General features: G+C 45.0%; 2 protein-coding genes across 2 annotated transcripts in view; one reads left to right on the top strand and one right to left on the bottom strand.

Moving 5' to 3' along the window:
* LOC143804858 (nuclear pore glycoprotein p62-like) overlaps positions 1 to 5,866 on the top strand; it is a 111,192-nt gene extending 105,326 nt beyond the window's left edge. The window contains exons 11-12 of the mRNA XM_077283372.1: positions 5,544 to 5,610; positions 5,740 to 5,866. Coding sequence (XP_077139487.1) covers positions 5,544 to 5,610; positions 5,740 to 5,798 — 126 coding nt within the window. The 3' untranslated portion in view covers positions 5,799 to 5,866. The remainder of the gene's footprint in view (positions 1 to 5,543; positions 5,611 to 5,739) is intronic.
* An 11,383-nt stretch (positions 5,867 to 17,249) lies between these two features.
* FAAH2 (fatty acid amide hydrolase 2) overlaps positions 17,250 to 24,243 on the bottom strand; it is a 57,384-nt gene continuing 50,390 nt past the window's right edge. Inside the window, exons 9-10 of the mRNA XM_077283367.1 lie at positions 20,963 to 21,157; positions 17,250 to 17,597 (exon numbers count right to left, since the gene is read on the bottom strand). Of these exons, the coding sequence (XP_077139482.1) occupies positions 17,422 to 17,597; positions 20,963 to 21,157 (371 nt within the window). The 3' untranslated portion in view covers positions 17,250 to 17,421. The remainder of the gene's footprint in view (positions 17,598 to 20,962; positions 21,158 to 24,243) is intronic.

The raw sequence follows: 24,243 nt of genomic DNA, 5'->3' as shown, positions 1-24,243 counted from the left end.
AGGATTTCTCCCCTCTGTTTTTTCCGGCAGACCCACTATCCTGATGTTATTTCTTCTGGATCTGTTTTCTAGATCCTCATTTTTTGCCGCCAATTCCGATATCTGTTGGGCACACTTTCTCTCTGCTTTTTGTAGTTGAACCACATGATCCTCCGCAGTACTCATCCTCTCCTCCACCTCCCCTCTGCGTTTATCCATTTTCTGTATGGCAGCCTTTATCTGTATAATTTCCCTTTCACCTTCTTCATCTGAAGGGTTAAATCAGGGACTGGTTACAAGAGGATTAAAGGATAAAGATGTCCTTTATAGTCGGCTCCCCTCTCAATTCCACTTCCTTCTCAGCCTCTCCTGCTGCAGCCATGCTACTTTCTTCTTCCCCCTTCTGTGCCCCCCTCGCTCCATCATCAGCTTTCTCCTCCTCTCCTTCAGATCTCTCCTCCATAGCCTCTTCCCCACCAACCACCGGAACAAACCTTTGAAGTTTTGCTGCAGCTTCCATGAGCTTCTGACAAGGCAGCATTCTCCTTCTCAGCTTCTGCTCTGGCCTCTGGTCCCTCCAGCCTCTCCTGCCCCCGCATCTCTCTGCCTCCTCCGCGTCATTGCTAGCCTTTCCTGGTATCTCCACAGCTCTCCTTCACATTCGGGTGATTCAGCTTCCAGATAAGGCTAGATTTATGGCAGCCAGCAATGTCTGTTCAGGATAATTATGCTTGTGGCCGCGGGAGCTCTTTCCTCAGCGTCCGCTCACATGGCCGTCCAGGGCACGCCCCACTCCAAGGACCTTACTAATAAGTTGTGGGGTCCCACCTCTGGGAGCCTGGGGTCTTTCAGGCTACTTCTATGGGTTCTGTTCCTGTCAGGACTCCCATAGATATAGAGAGCTGCGCACATGCGTCCACCCCTCTGCTGACCGAGGTCGTGAAAAGAGGAGTTTCCATTATCGGGGTGCTGGGCCCAGAGGTGGAACCCGCATCCTTGAGAAGTTTGTGGCATACCGTGAGGATGCCACAAATGTCTGACATGAGTACGCCTGTAATGATGAACCCTTTCATGACATGGGGATTTTTATTTATTTCTCCCCTTTTTCAAAAATTTTTTTTTTCTTTAAACCCACAAAGAAGACTTGTACCGTATTTTCCGGCGTACAAGACGACTTTTTAACCCCTGAAAATCTTCTTAAAAGTCGGGGGTCGTCTTGTACGCCGGGAATCGCCTTGTACGCCGGGTGTATATGGTGGGTGGGGGGGGGAGTGATCCTGATGACGACGAGGGGGCGTCTCACAGAAAAGTGAGTATCCCCCATTACCTTATCATAGCGCTGCAGCGTGGGGTCTCTGTGCTGGGAGCGGCGGCGGCTGCTGTGCTGTGGCGGCTCCTCTTCTGCAGTGTGGGGCCTGTGGGGCGGTGGCGGCGTATCTTCATGCAGTCGGGGCTCCTCCGGCATCTCAGCCTGGAAGCCCTGCCGGCAACTCCATCGGTACAATGCGCTGGCCTCCGGGAAAATGGCCGCTGCTTAGATTCAGATCTCGTTGAGATCTGAATCTGAGCATGCGCAGCCCCCAGCGGCCGGGCCACCGCATCGCACCTATTGAGCTGCCTCCGGGAAAATGGCCACTGCTCAGATTCAGATCTCGTCTCCCGAGATCTCGGGACGAGATCTGAATCTGAGCAGCGGCCATTTTCCCGGAGGCCACCTGACCGCATTGTACCCATGGAGTTGCCGGCGGGGCTTCCAGTCTTTGAGATGCCGGAGGAGCCCCGACTGTATGAAGATACGCCGCCGCCACCGCCCCACAGCACCAGAGGCCCCACACTGCAGAAGAGGAGCCGCCACAGCACAGCACAGCACAGCACAGCACAGCACAGCACAGCACAGCACAGCACAGCAGCCGCCGCTCCCAGCACAGAGACCCCACGCTGCAGCGCTATGATAAGGTAATGGGGGATACTCACTTTCCTGTGAGACGCCCCCTCGTCCTCATCAGGATCACTCCCCCCCCCCCCCAAAAGGCACATATTCACCGGCCCTATAAGACGACATAGGGTGTATAAGAAGACCCCCGACTTTTAAGAAGATTTTATTTTTTAACTGGTAAAGTTGGGGGGTCGTCTTATACGCCCAGTCGTCTTATACGCCGGAAAATACGGTACTTTTGAATGGCACCATTCATTTTTCCATATAGTGTGCTGGAAAATCCAAAACAAATTTGCGATTTCTGTTCACCAGAGGAAACCTCTAATCTGAAGGAGCTGAAGCAGTTTTGCCTTGAGGAATGGGCAAAAATCTTAGTGGCAAGATGTGGGAAGCTCAGACTTATCCACAGCAACTTGTAGCTGTAATTGCCGCACAAGGAGTCTCTATAAAGTGTTGACTTTATTGGTGAAATAGTTTTGCACAATTAAGTTTTCAGTAATTTTGTCCTACTTGTTTGCTTCACAATAAAAACAAAACCAAATGTACAAGAACTGATGCAATCCCTAAAAAATAAAATTCTGGGATTCCAGGTTGTGAGGTAGGAAAACATTAAAAATGTCAAAGCGGTGAATAGTTTTGCATTTCACTGAATATGCACTGCATTAGAACACACATGCAATGACAAAGTGAACTAGTCACCGTGTATATGGTGTCCGATCTGGAGGAGATTCAGAATAACTTGTATTTTACTAATTACAATCCCTGGTGTCCCGGCAGATGATGACAGATTTAGTCAGCCATCACGCAACAGAACAGAAACAGAAATTGCAAAAAAAAGTGCAATTCCACAATTGTTTTTTGGATTTTTTTTATTTACAATGCTCACTATATGGTAAAACTGACCTGACGATATGATTCTGCAGATCCGTACAAGTAAAATGATACCAAACATGTATAGTGTGAGGTTTTTGTGTTTTTTATTTATTTATTTATTTTTTTAAGTGGTGTAAAAGTCAGAAATTTGTAAATCAAAAATAATTTATTTTTTACTTTTGTTGTCATTTCTTCGAGACCCGTAACATTTTCATTTTTCGGGATCTGGTGTCGGGGGAGTGTTTATTTTTTGCACCCCAAGCTGACTACTTTACGGTTCCCTTTAGATACAATGTTTTGATCTCCTTTTATTATATTGTAATGTTGCGGCAGTAAAAAAAAAAAAAAAGAACTTTGGTAAATGGCATAACGAGAAAAAAAAATAAAAACGCCAATCAGATGAATTTACTTTATATTTTTTATAGATCGTACTTTTACTGACGTGGCGATACCTAATGCGGTTTTTTATTAAAAAAAAAAAGTTATTTTTAATGGACCAAGAGGGGGGTGATTGGAACTTTTGTGGGGGGAAGGGGGGTCATAGTTTTAAAAACTTTTTTTAAACTTTACTGTATTTAATAGTCTCCTTAGAGGACTTGAAGCTGCGATCGCTTGTGCTGTACACAGCGGAGCATCAACACTGCTACATAGATAGCAGAAATCGATCTCCTTGAACACTAGCAGCAGGCTGGCTTTCACAGGAGGATTGTAATGACAGGCATGGGGGGTCATCAACAGACCCCCTGACTGTCATGACAACCCATTGGCGCCATGTGATCACGTCACAGAGGCGTCAATGGACTTGTGGAGTGACACCCCCCCCCCCCCCCGCTTACTTGATGCGTTACATGCCGCTGTTAGAGATTGGCTGCGGGATTTAACAGCTCCGCTCCACCTGCAGCTGTTAGAGGCACGTGATGGCTGACTAAATCTGTCATCATCTGCCAGGACACCAGGGATTGTAATTAGTAAAATACAAGTTATTCTGAATCTCCTCCAGATCGGACACCATATACACGGTGACTAGTTCACTTTGTCATTGCATGTGTGTTCTAATGTAGTGCATATACAGTGAAATGCAAAACTATTCACCGCTTTGACATTTTTAATGTTTTCCTACCTCACAACCTGGAATCCCAGAATTTTATTTTTTAGGGTTTGCATCAGTTCTTGTACATTTGGTTTTGTTTTTATTGTGAAGCAAACAAGTAGGACAAAATTACTGAAAACTTCATTGTGCAAAACTATTTACCCCCCTAAAGTCAACACTTTATATAGACTCCTTTTGCGGCAATTACAGCTACAAGTTGCTGTGGATAAGTCTCTATGAGCTTCCCACATCTTGCCACTAAGATTTTTGCCCATTCCTCAAGGCAAAACTGCTTCAGCTCCTTCAGATTAGATGTTTCCTCTGGTGAACAGAAATCTTCACGTCTGACCACAGATTCTCCATTGGATTAAGGTCGGGGCTGTACTCGGCCGCTCCAAAACATTTGCACGTTTCCCCTTAAAGTATACTTTGGTTCATTGTCTTGTTTGAAGGTGAACCTCCGTCCCAGTCTCCCATCACTGACAGACTGAAACAGGTTTTGTTCAATAAAATCCTTGCAATTCTTATCACCCATCTTTCCCTCGACTTGGATCATTTCCACTGTCCCTGTTGACAAAAACATCACCACAGCATGATGTTAGCACCACTAGGTTTCACTGTAGGGAGGGTGTTCTTGGGGTGATGAGATGTGTTGGTTTGCCGCCAGACAGCGTTTACCTTGGTGGCCAAAAGGTTTGATCTGTTAACAGCAACTATTCCAACATTTGGTTAGTCTCCCACGTCTTTTAGTAAACTCAAAATGAGCCTTACAATTTTTGTGTAAGTAAAGGCCTTTTTCTGCCCACTCTTCAATAAAGGCCACCTCTATGGAGTGTAGGACTTATTGTCGTCATATGGAGAACTACTCTAGTCTCTGCTGGAACTCTGCAGCTCCTTCAGAGGTACCTTTGGTCTCTCTGCTGCCTCTCTGATTAATGCCCTCATTGCCCAGATTTTTGTGGACGCCCTCTCTTGCTAGGTTTGTTGTGGTACTATGTTCTTTCCATTTGATAATCGATTTGATGGTGCTTTGGGGATCACCAGAGAATGGGAGATTATTTGATAACCCACTTGTTTGGAGATCTCCTTGGTCTTCCTGGTGGTGTTTGGAGATCTCCTTGGTCTTCGTGGTGCTGTTTGGAGATCTCCTTGGTCTTCGTGGTGCTGTTTGGCGATCTCCTTGGTCTTCGTGGTGCTGTTTGGAGAGCTCCTTGGTCTTCATGGTGGTGTTTGGTTAGTGGTGTTGCAGTCTCCATGGCCTTTCACAAAAGGTGTGTATGTAGTGATGGACATGTGACACTTAGATTGCACACAGGGGGACATCCTGTCACTAAACATGGGACTTATGAAAGTAATTGCTTGCACCAGAAATGTTTAGAGGCTTCATAGCAAAATTGGTAAATACATATGCACATGCCAAATTTTAGTTATTTGATCCCATAAATGTAATTTATGCCTATTATTCTCACTTCTCCAACTTAGACTATTTAGTGCTGATGCATCACACACAAATTGGATTAATAGAATATAACGAAATGGGTAAGAAGCCAATGGGGTGAATAAGATTGTAAAGTGTAAGTTACCAAGTAAATGGAAGAGAATCCCCCCTAATAAAATGATAAATCTCTACCATGAACCCCTCTTGCCACTTTGTGTATTTTGCAGCTGCAGCAGATCTGTAAAATCCTGAATGCTCATGTGGATTCATTGCAGTGGATCGACCAGAATTCAGGTGAGTCTAGAATTGTTCAGAATGAGACCCGATTCACACTATTATTTGGAGGCCTGCTGTTTTTAATTGGCACAAATAAGTTTGCACTGCCCGTCGCTGTGTGACTTACTGATCCTTTCCTTCTTGTAGTGCTTCTTGAAAGGAAAGTGGCAAAAGAATGTGAGATTCGGAGGAAGGGGCAGAAGTGAGGATTCTCCATCACCTTTGACTAAGTTGTGTAGGTTTTACTTGCCAGTTACATTTTCTGTTTTCCTTAAATAAAGTTTTGGTGGGTTTTTTCCCCTGAATTATTGTCCTTTGTGTGATTTTTCTTAGTTAAAATATATACTACAAACTGCTATTCTTGCTCTAATCCTCCGATTCGGTGCATCTTGTGCTGTTCCTTTATTCTGTATTTCATAACGTCCAAATCTGCTGAAATGTCTAAATTCTGGGGGGGCATGGCCTAGGCAGCAATGGAGTAGGGTGTGTTGCCTGTGAGCTCTAAGTGTGCATCCTCCTAAATCGACTAAAAATCATCACTTTTCTCCCAGTTTGACGTTGGATACCGTCTCTACACAGCACCAGGACCCTTTTGAGACCAAAATTGTTTAATTTGGACTCTTTTTCATCACCACCTGGTAAAACTCTGCACATGCCTCATGGTCTGGGCCTAGTTGTAGGCCTCAAGCTACTGCCACCCTTATATCTGGGCTCATCATTACTCTGCCTACTTCCGGAGGTTGTTGTTCACCCTACACTTGGGTTATCTTAATGGACTTGCTCTCCTCTGTGACGAGGCTGAGAGCTACACAAGCGGTGGTCTAACCCGGCGATTTGGGCCTACAAGCGCCGAGAGCTGAGTGACGTGGCCAGCGACCTCCCTGCATTTAATCTCATCCCCGCTAACACCGGGACTCAGAAGCGGTAAGCGCTGCAGTGAGCGCCCCCCTCCTCCTTCATAGCAACCCGGCGAGCAAAGAGCCTCCCCGCCGCAGCCTGGCGCAGTGAAGCGGCTGAACGGAGAGACCACCTGCAAGGGAAGGTGAGGAAACCGGAAGACCCGCCAGAAAGCGAGCCTGCCGGAGCGACATCTGGAAACAGCGGAGAACCCGAGCGCAGCAGGAGACAGCCCCGGAGACCCCCTGCAACGGAGGTAGGAGGTCCCGGGACCAGCACTCGGCAAACAACTAGCAGCGGCGCGGCTGCAGCAGCGCGCCTGCACATCCGACACTTGATTGTCTCTGTCTGCCCGGCGCTTCCGCACGCCATCTCCCGCCTCCACATATTCTCCGGCTGGACAGGCTTCCCCCTGCAGGGGTGTACGACCCCCACCACCCCCACCATAAGAAAGTAAAACATAGACTACTGAGTCCTTTAACCCCGCTGTGAGCGGCGGCTGAAATATAAACACTGCGCAGCTCCATATAATCAGACAGCAGAAGCGCAGCTGCAGCGAAGTGACTGGGGCTGACAACAGCTCTCAAGCTGGCGCTGCTAATCTCAGCGCCTATATCACCCCAAAACCCTCAGAGTCTGAAGATAGGGGTATAGATCCTATTAACCCCTTGCTCTATCCTCATAGTCCTCACTCTCACCGCTGGGTGATTAACCCACAGCAATACGGTGACTGAGCTACTGAAATACTCCCTTCTGCTGATTTAAAGGAGACACGCTCCAAATAAACTAGGATCTGTTTCTTTGACCCGAAACCACATTTGAGGGGATTTCTACCTGCCAATTAACTTTATTAACCTGTTATTTACGCAGGGCCACTTTAGTGGGAAATCTACCAGCCAGTCTTTGACTTGGGACCACATTTGTGGGGAACTTTGATAAATAGTCCTTGACATAGGTCACTCTTGTGGGGAAATCTACCAACCAGTCTTAGACGGGGGACCACATGTGTGGGGAACTCTGATAACTAGTCCTTGACATAGGTCCACTCTTGTGGGGAAATCTACCAACCAGTCTTAGACGTGGGACCACATTTGTGGGGATCTCTGACAACCAGTGCTAGACACGGGGCCCTTTGTGGGAAAATCTACCAACCAGTTTTAGACATGGGACCACAAATGTGGGGATTTTTGTTAACCAGCTACTGACCTGGGACTCCTCAGTGGGAATTCTTTGTATCTATATCTGGTGCTTATTCTATACTTCAGATACTGGGTTACCCATCCACGCTATAATCCAAAATGAGCAGTAACAACTCAAAAAAATCCTCCTTAAAAAATAACTCAAAGATCCCTGTACTTACCTCACCAAAACTTAACAAGACCCTACACCTGAATAGAATCCCCTCTAACGACTCCATTAATTTACTAAGTCCAGAAAGAGAGAGAGATCAAGATCGAGATCTCCTATAAAAAACGACCCACAAACAAACCCTGACGGAATGGACTCGTCCATCTCAGGAAAGAGGAGGGAGCCGCGGACATGGGGGGGAAATATTCCCCTCCCACCAGGACTCATCGTATATTGAATCTGAGGACGTATCCCCCAACGAGAGTCCGGAAAAAAGTAGACCCAGGCTCTCATCTGCTCCATTGGGTGACTTATCCTACCAGCCCACTAATAACGCAGCACTTCTAATGCTTAAACTGGCGGAAAAATTTAACAGGGATATGCATCTAAATCTTGAAAAGCAAACTAAAATATTAGAAGGAAAAATGGACTCAATCACTAAAAGACTTGAAAATCACGAGGGGAGAATAGGGGCCCTTGAACATACCACAAAAATACACGAAGAAGAAAACATTAACATTGTCTCGGAACTTCGCCGTTTGAAGACCAAAATGGCAGACCTTGAGGACCGCAACAGGCGGAATAATGTTAAAATTCGTGGTATCCTAGAAAATATCACAAACAATAAACTCCTTGAATATGTACAAACCGTTTTCAAAAAAACCATCCCCTCTCTCACTAAACAGGACCTGTTAATCGATAGAATACATAGACTGCCCAAACCGCCAAAAATCTCACCCGATCTCCCAAGAGATACAATCCTCAGAATCCACTTTTTTCACGTAAAAGAAATGATCCAAAATTACCTGAAGCAGGAGACGGGATTCCCGGAGCCGTTTAGTCACCTCAAACTATATGCAGACCTTTCCAAAGACACTATTGAGGGCAGGAAAGCCTACAAAAAGGTTACTGCAACACTGAGGGATTAATAAATCATTTATAAATGGGGGGTTCCCTCTGAAACTTTTGATTATGTTTAAAGGGAAAGTTATTCCCATCAATTCCCCTGAAGAAGGGGAAAAGTTCATTGCCTCCATCAACATTTCCAGCCAAGCAAGGGCAAACCATAAGGAAAATGTCACATGAAAATCCTCGGCTCCATAAGGAAACCTCCCCATTAGTCTCACCCATTGTGAAACATGGGTATCTAATTTTCTATCCTTACTTGTACTCTGTTCTTATTACATACACCCTGGTCTCAAGGGTCAGTTAATTTAACCTATTAAGGTGATACGTTGTTATACTACCTGTTAATTGTTAACTGTTTATTGTCGATTTATTATGGTTCCCCGACCTGGAGGACGCTCCTCTTCGTTTGGAGCTCTCACGAACTTTCCCCCGTTCAAGAAAGGAATTCGCCGTTGATTCCTCCAAAAAGAGAAGACAAGGAATTCCTCTTCAAGTTACCTATAATCAGACTCCAAGTGTCAAGTGTTACGTAATTATACCATCTAACCGCTTTCTTTTCTCACAGGTTACAGTTCTTTAAGGGCCCCTTCACACTGTGCAATCAAAGTCTGAACGAGCGTTCGATTTGTGACGTTTATCCGTCCTCGTTCCGAGGTTGCAAAGTGTGACATGGCGTTACGATCTGCGACGCAGCCCAGCATCGTACGATGTGAAAGAAAGAGCAGAACTTTCTTTCGTCGTAAATGTCTCGCTGTGGCGGTCGAAATCGTAGTATGTGACGGCGGTCATACGAGCTCGTAATGCGACTACGTGGGTTGGGCTTCCGCATACCTGTCTCCTGATTGGGCGTGACGTTTTAGCACGCCCATGCTGGTAATACGTCACGCTCGGAGTCGTAGGACTATGGCGGTGTGAAGGGTAGCGTACGATTGCGACGCGTGACGTTCACATCGCAACTACGTCAGAAAAAGCGTTAACATCGTAGAGTGTGACCGCTGGCTACGAGCTCGTACTGCGATGTCGAATATGACGCAAATGCGTCGTAATCGTAGCAGAATCGACCAGTGTGAAGGGGCCCTTACTGTTTACAGGTTTCAGCAACCCCACATATAGACCAACCCTCCAACCAGCGTTATTTCCCCAATCCCCCCCTGGACTGATATCTGAATTTTTTCTGCAAAATTTAAATACATCCAACTATGTCAATTGCATTAATGACATATAATGTCAGAGGCCTAAACAGACCCCAAAAAAGATTCTCCATTAAAAGAGAACTTTACAAATCTAAGATGGATATCTTATGTATCCAGGAAACCAAATTTAGAAAAATTGACTACCCTAAATTTGAAGATAGAAAATTTGCACACGTCTATGAATCCTGCAACCCAAGAAAAAAGGCAGGGGTTATGACAATGATAAGCAGCAATTTGCAGTTTGAGTTCCTAGAGATCGTGGACGAAAGGGGGCACTTCCACATTCTGATCTGCAGCATTAATAACCAAATATTCACAATAGTTAATACATACGTTCCCAACATAAGACATATTCGTTTCCTCAACAGGTTAATAAAAAAAGTTGCAGAGGTCAGGAAAGGGGAACTAATTTTAGTAGGAGACTTTAATGTGGTCCCAGACGGGCATATGGATTCTACGGCTACAAATAGGCACAAAACCCTTACCCTAAATGATTGGCTATCCCAAAATGAATTTTATGACGTATATAGATGCCTCAATACCTCAAAGGAATTCACCCATTACACGGACGTGTATCACACTGCCTCCAGAATAGACCTTATTATCTGTGATGTCTTCTCCCTGACAAGATTTAGTAGCGTAAACATTTTGCCTAAATCTATCTCTGACCATGCCCCGGTCACTGCTGAGCTAATTCTCGGTCCTCCCTCAAAGAAACAATTTTTATGGAAAAGCAATGCACTTCTTAACAACCCATTCCATAAAGAAACCATTAACACAGCAATCAAAAATTACTTTAAGGAAAACAGTTCAGAATCAATAGACCCTTTTATCTTATGGAATGCTCATAAGGCAGTGATTAGGGGCATAATGATGCAGATCTCAGCGAAGGAGAAAAAATTAAATAGGGCAAAAATAAAAGAACTACAAGCCCTAATTAAATCCAAGGAGGCGACCCAGTTGAATTCTATATCCCCCCTCAGTCACACAATCGGAAATCATAGGTCTAAGACGTGAACTTAGAACCCTCATATTCTCGTTCTATGACTCAGCGATTAAATCCTCCAAATTCAAAAACTATTCGTCGATAAACAAGCCCACAAGACACAAGATGTATAGGTTGAAAAGACAGAGAGTAGCAAATACCATCAATAAAATTAAATCCTCAAAAGGAGCCCTGTTACACCACCCTCAGGACGTGGTGAACGAGTTTGCCTCGTTCTACTCCAAGCTTTATAGCCTCAAAACAGATCCCAATCATACCCAACCAATCAGAAACTTCTACATTTCTAAATAACCTCTCCCTACCAAAACTCTCAGAAGAAACCCTCATAAATCTTAATGCTCCATTCTCAATAGAAGAGGTTCTGGGGGCGATGGGAGAATTGAAGCAATTTAAATCCCCAGGGCCAGATGGCGTTATAAATGAATATTACAAAACATTCAAAGAATTGCTTGCTCCCTCTCTTTCCAGAATCTTCAATGAAGCAGCCAAACTAGGTTCCTTTCCCCCAAGAGATGTTAGAAGCCATAATAGTACTAATCCCGAAGGGCAGGGGAGATTTGACTAACATTGCAAACTATAGGCCGATTTCATTGGTCAACACCGACATTAAAATTTATGCCAAACTGTTGGCTAACAGAATCAATGGTTTTTTACCAAAAATTATTGATAGTGACCAGATTGGCTTTGTGAGAAGCAGGCAGTCGGTGGATGGCACCAGAAGGATCATCGACATTATTAAATTAATTAACTCAAAAAATACTCCTGCGGTCATCTCGCTGGATGCCGAGAAGGCCTTTGACAGGCTTAATTGGGGCTATTTGAGGTCCACTCTACAGCATTTTGGCTTCGACTCGTAAAGCCTATCTGCCATTATGGCCCTTTATTCAGAGCCTTCAGCAAAAATTTCTTCTAATAATCACGTATCAACCCCCTTTAGCATCTCAAACGGTACTCGACAGGGGTGTCCTCTCTCCCCCTTGCTCTTCGCCTTGGCGATGGAACCACTGGCCCAGTGCATCAGAGAAGATCCAGACATCTCGGGATTCCAAACGCCCTCCAAAAATTATAAGATCGGCTTGTTCGCTGACTATGTAATATTAACCCTGACTATGTAATATTAACCCTGACTAATCCCCTGACCTCTATCCCTAAGGTGCAAAGTGTGATTGAGGCATTTTCTAATATTTCTTACTTTAACCCCTTCATGACCTTGGGATTTTTCGTTTTTCACTCCCCTCCTTCCCAGAGCCATAACTTTTTTATTTTTCCGTCAATTTGGCCATGTGAGGGCTTATTTTTTGCGGGACGAGTTGTACTTTTGAACGACATCACTGGTTTTAGCATGTCGTGTACTAGAAAACGGGAAAAAAATTCCAAGTGCAGTGAAATTGCAAAAAAAGTGCAGTCCCACACTTGTTTTTTGTTTGGCTTTTTTGCTAGGTTCACTAAATGCTAAAACTGACCTGCCATTATGATTCTCCAGGTCACTATGAGTTCATAGACACCTAACATGACTAGGTTATTTTTTACCTAAGTGGTGAAAAAAAATTCCAAACTTTGCTAAAAAAAAAAATTGCGCCATTTTCCGATACTCGTAGCGTCTCCATTTTTCATGATCTGGGGTGGGTTGAGGGCTTATTTTTTGCGTGCCGAGCTGACGTTTTTAATGATAGCATTTTGGTGCAGATACGTTCTTTTGATCGCCCGTTATTGCATTTTAATGCAATGTCGCTTCGACCAAAAAAATTTAATTCTGGCGTTTTTAATTTTTTTCTCGCTACGCTGTTTAGTTATCAGGTTAATACTTTTTTTTATTGATAGATCGGGCGATTCTGAATGCGGCGATACCAAATATGTGTAGGTTTGATTTTTTTTAATTGATTTATTTTGATTGGGGCGAAAGGGGGGTGATTTAAACTTTTATATTTTTTTATTTTTTTCACATTTTTTTTTTACTTTTGCCATGCTTCAATAGCCTCCATGGGAGGCTAGAAGCAGGCACAGCACGATCGGCTCTGCTACATAGCAGCGATCTGCTGTTCGCTGCTATGTAGCAGAAAATCAGGTGTGCTGTGAGCGCCGACCACAGGGTGGCGCTCACAGCTGCCGGGGATCAGTAACCATAGAGGTCTCAAGGACCCCTATGGTTACAATACTGAAGCATCGCTGACCTCCGATCATGTGACGGGGGTCGGCGATGATGTCATTTCCGGCCGCCCGGCCGGATGCGGTAGTTAAATGTCGCTGTCTGCGTTTGACAGCGGCATTTAAATAATTAATAAGCGCGGGCAGATCGCGATTCTGCCCACGCTTATTGCGGGCACATGTCAGCTGTTCAAAACAGCTGACAAGTCCCGGCTTTGATGCGGGCTCACCGCCGGAGCCCGCATCAAAGAGGGGCTTCTGACCTCGGACGTACTATCCTCTCCGAGGTCAGAAAGGGGTTAAGGTAAACGAGACTAAATCCCAAATCCTTCAATTTAATCTCAACCCCCTACAAATTGAAGAGATTAAAAAACAAACGTCTTGGAGCTGGGCGGAAGAGGATATCGTTTATTTTAGGTATTAAAATCACCAGAAATCTCAACTCACTAGTCTCTACAAATTTAGACCTATTAATTAAAAGCATATCACTTGACCTTGGTTTCTTTTCTGGCAAAGAAGATTTGACGTGGTGGGGAAGGAACTTATCTGTCAAATGTTTCATAGTACCAAAAATCCTCTATACATTTAGATCTATCCCCATCCCTATTCCCATCTCATATTTGAATAATATTCAAACTCTAATAAATGCATATATTTGGAGGAACAAGAGAGCTAGGGTTGCCAGGGGAGCACTGTACAAAAGCTCAGGGGGTATGGGTCTACCGAATATAATTGCACACTATAACGCTAATATAATAAAGCAGAGTTATTACTGGTGGGCTACAGATGACGCCCCTGCATGGTTAGATTTAGAAACCTCCTTGAATTTAAATCAGGCGCCAAAGGATCTAATTATTAAGCAACTTTTGAAATCGAAAAATTGGAGCCATAAATCGCATCCAATATTCATGGCATCATGTGCGGCTTGGCTTAAGTTAGCTAGTCTGGGCACTGACTCAAAACAAATTTAAATCCCTTGGAAACCTACCTCTGTCATTTATCTTTGGCATTTATAGAGAAACAATCAGTCCCATTTGGGCAAACTACAAAATCCTGAAACTTAAGGATCTATTCAATGGAGAAAATCTCCTATCCTTCAAGTCTTTAAAAGAAACTTTCGCCGTTCCGTCCACGGCCTTCTGTGACTACCAGATCGTGAAAAATCAAATTGAAAAATTTCTCGCAAATAGACCATCCCTCTCAGAACCTACTGTTAACCTGTTCTGCAATCCAGGTCACAATATCTTCTGGAGCTATAGGTACATTTATAGATGGTTCAACAACAATTTGGTCTTTGCTAAAATTCCCTCTATGATTAAATGGGAGAAAGACCTCCAAACTACATTCCAGACGGAGGAGTGGGAGGAAGCCCTAGCTTACACCTATTCATCCACGATCTCTTTAACCCTGCAAGAGTCTTTTTTCAAGATGGTCTCTAGGTGGTATTTAACCCCTGCAAGGCTATCCTTGATAAGTGGTAATAATTCTCCTGATTGCTGGAGGAATTGATTGCTGGAGGAATTGTGGGCAGAGGGGAAATATACTACATGTTTTCTGGCAATGCCCCAAATTGAAGCCATTGTAGCAGGGTGTCTCCAACATTATAGACACTTTGGCAAAAGAAAAGATTGACCTTTCCCCCCAACTTGCCGTACTGTCCATAGGCATTGATCGCCTCAATCCCGCTATTAGGCCCATTGTGGCACATATTCTTCTTGTAACTAAGAATTCCATTGCATTTTATTGGAAAAAAAACCCTGCCCCCCCCACTGTGCAAGAAATAGTTGATCTGGTCTCTCTTCACAAGTCCTATGACTACAAATTTTCTATTGCTAATGCAGGCTTTAAAAAATTTGCCATCAAATGGCATTGCTGGTTGGAGGTATTCCCCTAATACATTTGGTCACCCTTATGTGGGTTTTAGTAGTTAATAAATGTTAATAAACGTTCACGTTAGCATATATTATTCTTACCTACTATTTCACAGAAACTGCTTGAGAGTTACTGATTTATCTAATAAATGAAACCAATTAGAGGTATTCAGTTTTCAGGTTGCTATACCCAAAATGTTTGTTAGTACTTGTTATTAAATTACCATTCTTCTTCGCAAGTACTCATCTATAAACTTAGGTGTATAAACTGTCTACGCTGCGTACGTAGATTATATTTGTCTTCCTATCCCCTCCCCCGTCCTCCCCCCCTCCTCTACCTTTCTGTGTGTTCCCAGTATTATCCCCCTTCCATGCAGCCCTGCGACTCTTTACCATTACCCTCCCTCTTGCGTTATGTCTTGTTGACATGGTTAAATTTTCAATAAAAACTATTTGAAAAGAAATGTCTAAATTCTGCTTCCCCGGATGGAGCGGCTCGGCGATGGCCCTTCAATAAGACGTCTGTCAGTGACATGGCATTGTGTCCATGACTATGGAAAGACGTTAGTCAGCGAGCAGCTTGTATGGCTTCACATTACAAGGTTTGTTATTTATTGGTAAGTTTTAGGCGTGATGGAATTTACACTAAGAATCTTCTTAAAGCTGACCAAAAAAAAACTAATTCACGCAGGGTGGGGAAACCGGGGCACCTGATTCACGCAGGGTGGGGAAGCCGGGGCACCTGATTCACGCAGGGTGGGGAAGCCGGGGCACGCTGCTGCAGAGCATCACTGCCTTGTTGCAAATTTCCTAGTCAGAATACATTGCAAAATCTGCATGTTTTACTTATCAATTTGTGCTAGAAAATAATTTTTAGATGTAGGTGTAGGCCAGATGCGAAGATGACCTGTTAGGAAATGGGGAAGACCGGGCTACCTCTGCTGTCTTCAGGAATGGTGGTCACAGATGCCCACCAGCCCTCCCGTTTCCAGGATCTGTGAAGGTATAACCCGCAGGGAGCAGATTTATCATCTGTCTTGTGGACAGGTAATACATTCTTTCTGCCACTTTCGGTAACTAGATGCTTAGTGGGACAATTCCACATCCATACACCATGATTGCATGTTTGTTTCCCTGGTGACATCAAACCAAGTAACGGCCTCGGAGTCAGTTAGATAAGGTCTATGATACAATAAATTGACAAAGTTAATTATATGCAACGCAAAAGTATTGCACACTCTTAGACCAGCAATCAGACGAAAGTTAAAATCCCATACTGAGGGAAAGCTAAAAAGCAATGTGTAAAAACGGGGAAAAGAATGTTCCTGTGCAGAGACTCTCAAATGTTCCCCAGCTATGTACTGTGTAATGGCTGTGTTTGACCATTCATAGCCACTCCAGTTCATGATCAGCACATACCACAGCTCCCGGCCAGGAGAGGAGGCATACCCGTCTATTATAATAAATGAGCATACAGACAAAATAGCAGGAACTTACAGCTGCTGCATTATGAGGTAACATTTCCCCGCCTGCTTTATCACAGGAGTGTTTCTGCTGCATCTCCAGCACCTTGAGCTCATCAAACATTAGCTCAGAGACACCGGAACTCCAGGGAGTGCTCAGCTTATTTATGATGAGGTCAGAGGGCTGGGGATGCAGCAAAAACACTTGTTCCTGTGATAAAACAGGCAGGGAAATGTCACCTCCGTATACTCTTATCATAAGTTACTAGTACTACATCTCCTGGTCAGGGGGGAGAAAGCATGTGCCGACAATGAACTGTAGCAGCTCTGCCTAGTTGGACATAGCAGGGGCACGTTTATAAGGTTCTTAGCACAGAAACATTTAAACACATCCAATTGTGGAACTTATTATGCCAAGATCTATTCATTAAAATGTACTTTGTTTGTCAGACAACACTTTTAAGTCCAGGACAATCTGTTTAACAATTTATGGGATGCATGTCTCCAGAAACCCAAGCTGGCCACTAAACTGGCAAAGCTGCTTCAAAACAGAATAGGCCTGTGTAAAAAATATAAAATACGGTAATTGTTAAGTTTTTAACTCCTATCTTACCAAAATAAAAGGGCATTTCAAAATCGATGCTGATGTGAAGTAGACATATGGGAAATGATAATTATCAAACTACCAGCAGTTTGGAAATCGGCAAAATCCAATCAAACAAAAATAAATTGTTCCCCGGTGATTGTGTTTGTGGTATGAATGTTAGGGGCATAAAAACTAAAAGTTTGAAAATTGTTAATGTTTCTTAATTTGTCAAACTTCAAGTATTTTCTAATTTTTATTAATTTTCAAATATATATATTTTAAACTTTGGCTATAAAGGCATACATTGTAGAACATTAAATCAATCAATCTCCAAAAAATGACAATGCATAGACCGACAACCATGGTGGACACTTCATGATTTGTGATAACAGTCCGAAATTCATCCGATATGTCAGAGATTTCCTGGTGGCGTCCAACCAACTAATGATTTTTCCAGATACTGGGCAATTGCCAAAGTTAGATGGTCATTGTGCTGAGAAGCAATGATTTGTATGCCTAAAGGCAGTCCGGCTGCATTAAGCCCCAGTGGACACTGGGTAACTGGAAGACCCAACACATTAAAGATCCCTGAGGGGGGGGGGAAAAGAGAAAATGTTCCGTTATTACAATTGTGTTTTAATAGGTGTAATCTAACACTGCAAAACGAAAAATCAGCTGCAACAAAAGAGCTGCATGTTCCATGTAAATTATGGAATGTCACTGATACCTTGTTTAAAGAGGATCTGATAACATTTCACAAGTAATCCCTGATCTCTGCTGATTCTGTCGCCCTTTTCCGTTTTGTGCTGCATCGCTCCATTGCAGAGATATTCACGTTTGTTTCTTCTGGAGCTGAGTATGTGAAATCTCTGCTTGTAGACTACTGGGCGTTTCTTCATAGTCTTCTATGGGGCGTGCACTGTCACCCTTCCCTCTGAGGCTGCCAATCACAGCTGGGGACGGGTGACTGCGCACGTCTAGAGGCTCTGTGCTCGCCATCATTTCCCCTGGCTTGCAATCAATCCCCTCCAGCATCATCTCCTCCCTTCTTTTGGGCCAGTGTGTATTTTATTTTTAGGTTGCGTCTCCTGCTTTCACACTAACTGGTCGGTTTGGCTCTGGTCGCGGGTGTACACTACTGAGGAGGAGCTAACTTTTTCATTGTCTAGTGTTGGCAGCATACAGCCTTGGTTTCCTGTGCCGCCCAATAAAGGCTCCGAGAGATATTTTACGGTAAGTACCCAAAATCTTCATTTTTAAAGTTTGTTGTTTTTTTTTCTTTTGAGCAAGTGACATGTCCTCCTTAAAGCTCAAAACTTAAAACCAGAGGCTGAAACGCGAAGCAGCCATTTTTTTTTTTTTGTTCTTTCATCATCAATTTTAAGACATACCAGACTACGTCACTTAAGGCCCGTAGTATCAACGCTTTCATGGCAGAATTCTGGTGTAAATGCTTTGGAAAGTCACAAATTTTAGGTGCAACTAGGAGCCTTTGTAGTCACATGAAGTCACACCGGGATCTTCAGGGGCAGAAAAGTCGGGATAAAGGAAGGGGTCAGATCCCTCTCTGCCAGTAACTTCTCGGGCTGCCATGAATGAACCATTATATTGAGGGGCGGCGGTGGGAGGGCAGCAATTATAAGTACAATTACCGTGTAAGTATGACTGACACGTTCTTATAACTTTTGCTTCTGTACAGTTTGGAATAATGGTGCAATAATCGGGGAAACACTACGATGACTGAAAGGATAAACCCAAGGGAGAAAATCCCAGAGCTAGAGTCTAGGATCAGAGTGAGGAAAGTGGGGAACTTGCAGCCTCCAGGTTTTTGAAGCTCGTATCCCACCCTCGATGAGTTTGTTTCTCACAGGGGCCGGCGTGGGCGTAGAGCGACGCTTTGGTTTTGCCTCCTTCATCACTCATGTTAAGTGTTGTATAAGAACATCGTCTCTTTTCTCCCAGAAGCCGCGCCGTGCTTGGTCATGGTCTGGATATAGTGCGGTTCATGGGAAGGAATGAGTCATAGTTGACGTACCCAACATGAGAAGCATGACATGACTTCACACCGTGGTCTGAGCAACACCATCATGGCGGCAGCAGGGACAAAGGAAGAAGCAAGGAGATGAAACGAGGAGTCAACGTTGAGCTTGTGCCGTGAACGTCAGACGTCAGCTGAAACATACAGCCGTCCTCGATCCCGGCCACTCAACCCCTGAGATGCTACAGTCTAACTTTTTGCTTATTGCAAATGCTATTAAGGGAAATGTCTCACACTGGACCCTCAATGTCCCCTTGTGATCAGATGTAATGGCGGCCTGATAATGGCTACTATTTGAATCGGGTGAAAAATAGTTACAAGGGTTCTCAGACTACAACATCAGTTCTACCACGGGCCTCCATCTGTAAATCCTTGCTATCTCTGAGGCTGGGGCCATGACCAAGGTTCACTTGGTGTTGCTACATCCGAGCACGGCACAATGATCGGGGGCACAGCCCGAGGGTTCTGGACCAAGCAAGTTACGGGAAGTCCACCAAGTCAAACTTTTTGTAATTTGCTTATCACACTACCCACAACCCAGTGACTTGTACTGCGCTGTGATGTTGCGGTGGCACAGCGGGAACCCTGGCGGCGTAATAACATCACTCTGTGATTCGGCGCTGGCCTTCATTAGATGACATCTGTTCTGACCGTATGGTATACTAGCTGTTTCCAGCCAGCTAACGCTCGGCATGCTCATTGCTATCTAGTTAACGCTGCTAGTGATTAAACTAAAGTAAATAATGAAAACATTTAATAGCGCTTACGCAGGTGGTAAATTAACTTAAAATGAAGTTAATAATAATAATTAAAAATCAGAATAATACTAATACATTTTATTCACAGTGTAAAATCAAAAGCAAACTGGATTCGTGTGGTAATGTGTGGGGACAGAGCCTCGTGTGGTAATGTGTGTGGACGCAGCCTCGTGTGGTAATGTGTGAGGACGGAGCATCGTGTGGTAATGTGTGGGGACAGAGCCTCGTGTGGTAATGTGAGGAAGGAGCCTCGAGTGGTAATGTGTGGGGACGGAGCCTCGTGTGGTAATGTGTGAGGACGGAGCCTCGTGTGGTAATGTGTGAGGATGGAGCTTCGTGTGGTAATGTGTGGGTACGGAGCCTCGTGTGGTAATGTGGGGGGACGGAGCCTCGTGTGGTAATGTGGGGGGACGGAGCCTCGTGTGGTAATGTAGGGGGACGGAGTCTCGTGTGGTAATGTGGGGGGACGGAGCCTCGTGTGGTAATGTGGGGGGGCAGGATTGTGTGTGGTAATATGGTGGGGGGGCGGGATTGTGTGTGGTAATGTGGTGGGGGGCGGGATTATGTGTGGTAATGTGGGGTGGGGATTATGTGTGGTAATGTGGTGGAGGGGTGGGATTGTGTGTGGTGGGGTGGGATTATGTGTGGTAATGTGGTGGGGGGGCGGGATTGTGTGTGGTAATGTGGTGGGGGGGATTGTGTGTGGTAATGTGGTGGGGGTGGGATTGTGTGTAATAATGGGGTGGGGGGCGGGATTGTGTGATGTGTGAGGGGCGGAGCTACTGTGCAGGGGCAGGATTAGCGAGTAATCACGATGCCTCATATATATATATATATATATATATATATATATATATATATATATATATATATATATATATATATATAGATTGCTGTACATTCCCGTAGTAGTTCTGATTGTCCCTCGGCCAGGTTCATCTTTTGCTCTTACATTCACCTAGTTGTTATTCTAAAACATTGTAATGAGCAGATAAAATAACCCAACCCTTAAGCGGTATACATACTAACCAGTGTACATACTAAGCAGTGTAAATACTAAGCAGTGTACATACTAAGCTGTATACATACTAAGCGGTATACACACTAAGCGGTGTACATACTAACCAGCGTACATACTAAGCGGTATACATACTAACCGGTGTAGGCAAAGTTAAAAGGCACGGCCAGCGGCTCGTTGTGCTTTGGGGCTATCTTGGGGTGTGACGGATAGAGCAGGATGCCGTCGTCTCCCAGCAGGGAAGTGAGCTCTTCCTTCAGGTGTTTGGCTTTCTGGATCATTTTGGCGCTGCCCTCAGGATTTAGGTTAGCCAGTTTCTCGGTGAGCGCCAGACCTGCACACAAGATAAAACCACATCAGGAATATTATACAAGTGACGGCGTGCCGCAGCGAGGTGTCAGGACTGGTAACGCTCACTCCACGGCACAGATCGCGGCAGTTTTGTTGCAGAAATGTCAGTGCTATAAATACAGATTTCTGTAGGAAGTATGTAAGTTTTGTTTGTAGCCAAGGGGTTAAACTAGTGAGGTGACACTTATTGGGTTACTTACTGTAGTTTTGATAACCTCCTGCTAATAAGTGATTTTATCACTACAGGAATAGTAAACCTGCAGTCAGGTAGTCCTCCATATTTATGAGCTGTATAACCCCGCCCACACCACTGATTGGCAGCTTTCTGCCTATGCACAGTGTACAATCAGTGGTGTGGGCGGGGTTACACTGAGCTCAGCATTCAGATAACTGCTAGATCTGCAGCAGAAATCTCATGTTTTTCCTGACTTAATAGGAAAATAATGTGAATGTTTTATTGAAGACACGAACTTGACAGAAAACAGAACCCATCACTGGCATCACTGGCCTTAATCAAGGTTACATGAAACAAATAATCTTTAGATCAGCTGAAAGCATCGGACGGGGGTCGTGTCACACAGTGTAATAGAAAAGGAAGCTTGTAGAGAAATATGGAGGATTCACTGGAGACTAAGTAAATTGTTGGTATAGTATAATACTCGACAAAAAGGTGGCAGCCACATAGCGGAAAAACATTTCTACATAATGCACCAAACCAGGAAGGACGGGAACGGTCATCAGGTATCGAGAAAAATACATAGAAAGTAACAACACATGGCAAATCCCAGGAATCTACTGCAAAAAGGTGCAAGGTAGAGCCGATATATAGCGAGACTCGGCAGCGAGTTTCCCTATGTTCAGCAGCTACTTGTTTTCCGGTGGTTCATAACCTGGCACACGTGCTTACCTTATTGTGGACGGCCTGTTCTTTATTCGGCAATTTCCACCTATTCCCGACCTCTCTGGATTTCGCACGGGCGCACTTACTCCTCACAGGGGAGGCTCCCCAGCTCTATTTAATCTGAGCTGACCTCACACCAACACGTCCCAATTCTCGCTGTCCCCCCATGCTCCCCGCTGTCCCCCACGCTCCCTGCTGTCCCCCCACGTTCCTCGCTGTCCCCCCACACTCCTGGCTCCTGCCTTATCCTCTGTGCTGTCTTCTCTTAGATACCTTTCTGGTTTTCCTTTGACTCCTTAGTTACGTTGTTATCTCTGTTCCCCATGACGGCACCACGGAGAGAGGTGATCCGCCCACCAAGGACAGGAAACCTACAGATAAAAAGGCGGTACCTCTTTCCCGCATCAGTTTTGGTTTCCTGTCCTTGATGGGAGACCTACAGAAGACATACCTGTCGCGGGAATTTCAGGCCCAATCAGTCCGACCTGTCTCAGCTGGTGTGGTGTCCCGAGGCGCCACGGCTGAGGTCAGGGGCCTTTAGGGTGTGCGGGGAGAGGCGGCAAGGAGAATCGCGGCCGCTTCTCTGGGTAAGAAAAAATATGCAGCAGCAGCATCCCAGGGGGGTCCCTCTGTGGAGCAGGAGGTAGCGCCAGTGCGGCCTCCCAGCGCTAATGTGCACGGCTGGGACACCCGGGGGTTCCGGGAACCAGTGCTCACGCTCAGCGCCATCTTGTGGGCTGTCAAGCCGGAAATCTGTTCTCGGCGGCACTGCGCATGCGTGGGAATTCGGGTGCGATCTGGCACAATGCACGTCTGCGAAAACCAGACATCGCGCATGTGCCGGCGTTCTAATCAGCGCTGATGCCGGGAACAAAGCGGCCATTATATAGAGGAAGCAGCCCAAGTCAAAACACTTCCTATGGAGCTCAACCAGCGTTCTCCTGCCACCATGAGCGACCTGGAGGGATCACCCATATCCAGATCCTTACCGCAGCCGCCGTCGCAGCAGCAGCAAAAACAGGCCTCAAAAAGGACACCAGGATACAACCGGTAAACGACGCTCGGGATCAATGCACAGCAAAGAGTCCAGCGCAGTGTCCGGTATAAAGGATAAACCTACGCCAGATCCTCAGCCGGTACTTATGGGTCCTTCAAGGTGGTGAGTGATCTTCGTGAATGTTAGGAATTAATATGGGGTCTATATTTGTCTCTTTTCCCTAGGGGAAGAAAAGTACTTGTAAATCCAAGCATAAAGTATGTGCCCTCTGTAGGGAGGATCTTCCCCACACCTGGGAGAAGAGACTATGTAGCTCATGCATCCAGCAGACAGTATGCGAGGGGCTTCCCGGGTTCGCCACTGACCTCAGAACGCTGATAAAAAAACAGGTGGAAGATACCTTTAAAACCCTACAGGGGGGAAAAAACGGAGAAAGATCAGGCACAGATCCCCTACACCAGAATCCAATGTCTCAGCTAGTGAAGAAAGGGATTCAGATACTTCTAGTTCTTCTTCCACCTCATCTTCTTCATCTTCCACCAGTGGTCGTAGCTGCTTTCCTATTGAAGAAACTGATAGCCTTATTAAAGCAGTCAGAAATACTATGGGGTTAACTGACCCTCATCCAAAAAGTCAGTACAGGACATCATGTTTGGGGGTCTTGAGCAAAAGAGAAGAAGGGCCTTTCCGCATAACGAAAAAATCCAGGCCCTCATTAAAAGAGTGGAAAAAGCCCATAAGGAAAGCTCTACTCACACCAAAAAGGAAGTACCCCTTCGATGACCAATCCTGCTCTTTCTGGGATAAAGCGCCCAAGCTAGATGTCGCTATAGCCAAAGCGTCAAAATAGTACGCCCTGCCATTTGAGGACATGGGAGTCCTTAAAGATCCTATGGACAAAAAAGCAGATGCATTCCTAAAAAGCTCATGGGAGGCACCTGGGGGAGGATTAAAACCAGCAATGGCCGCTGCATGCACATCTCGTTCACTAATGGTCTGGCTTGACCAACTTGAAAGTGACATTAAAAATAGATCATCCCGAGACTCCATTTTAAATATCTTACCAGTAATGTGGGGGACCGCCACTTTTCTAGCAGATGCGTCTGCAGACTCAATCAGACTAGCAGCTAGATCGGCGGTTTTCTCTTACGCGGCTAGGCGGGCTCTCTGG

This window comes from Ranitomeya variabilis, chromosome 2 (genome assembly GCF_051348905.1).
Source record: "Ranitomeya variabilis isolate aRanVar5 chromosome 2, aRanVar5.hap1, whole genome shotgun sequence".
In the NCBI taxonomy this organism is placed as follows: Eukaryota; Metazoa; Chordata; class Amphibia; order Anura; family Dendrobatidae; genus Ranitomeya; species Ranitomeya variabilis.
This window is presented reverse-complemented; position numbering and strand designations above follow the sequence as displayed.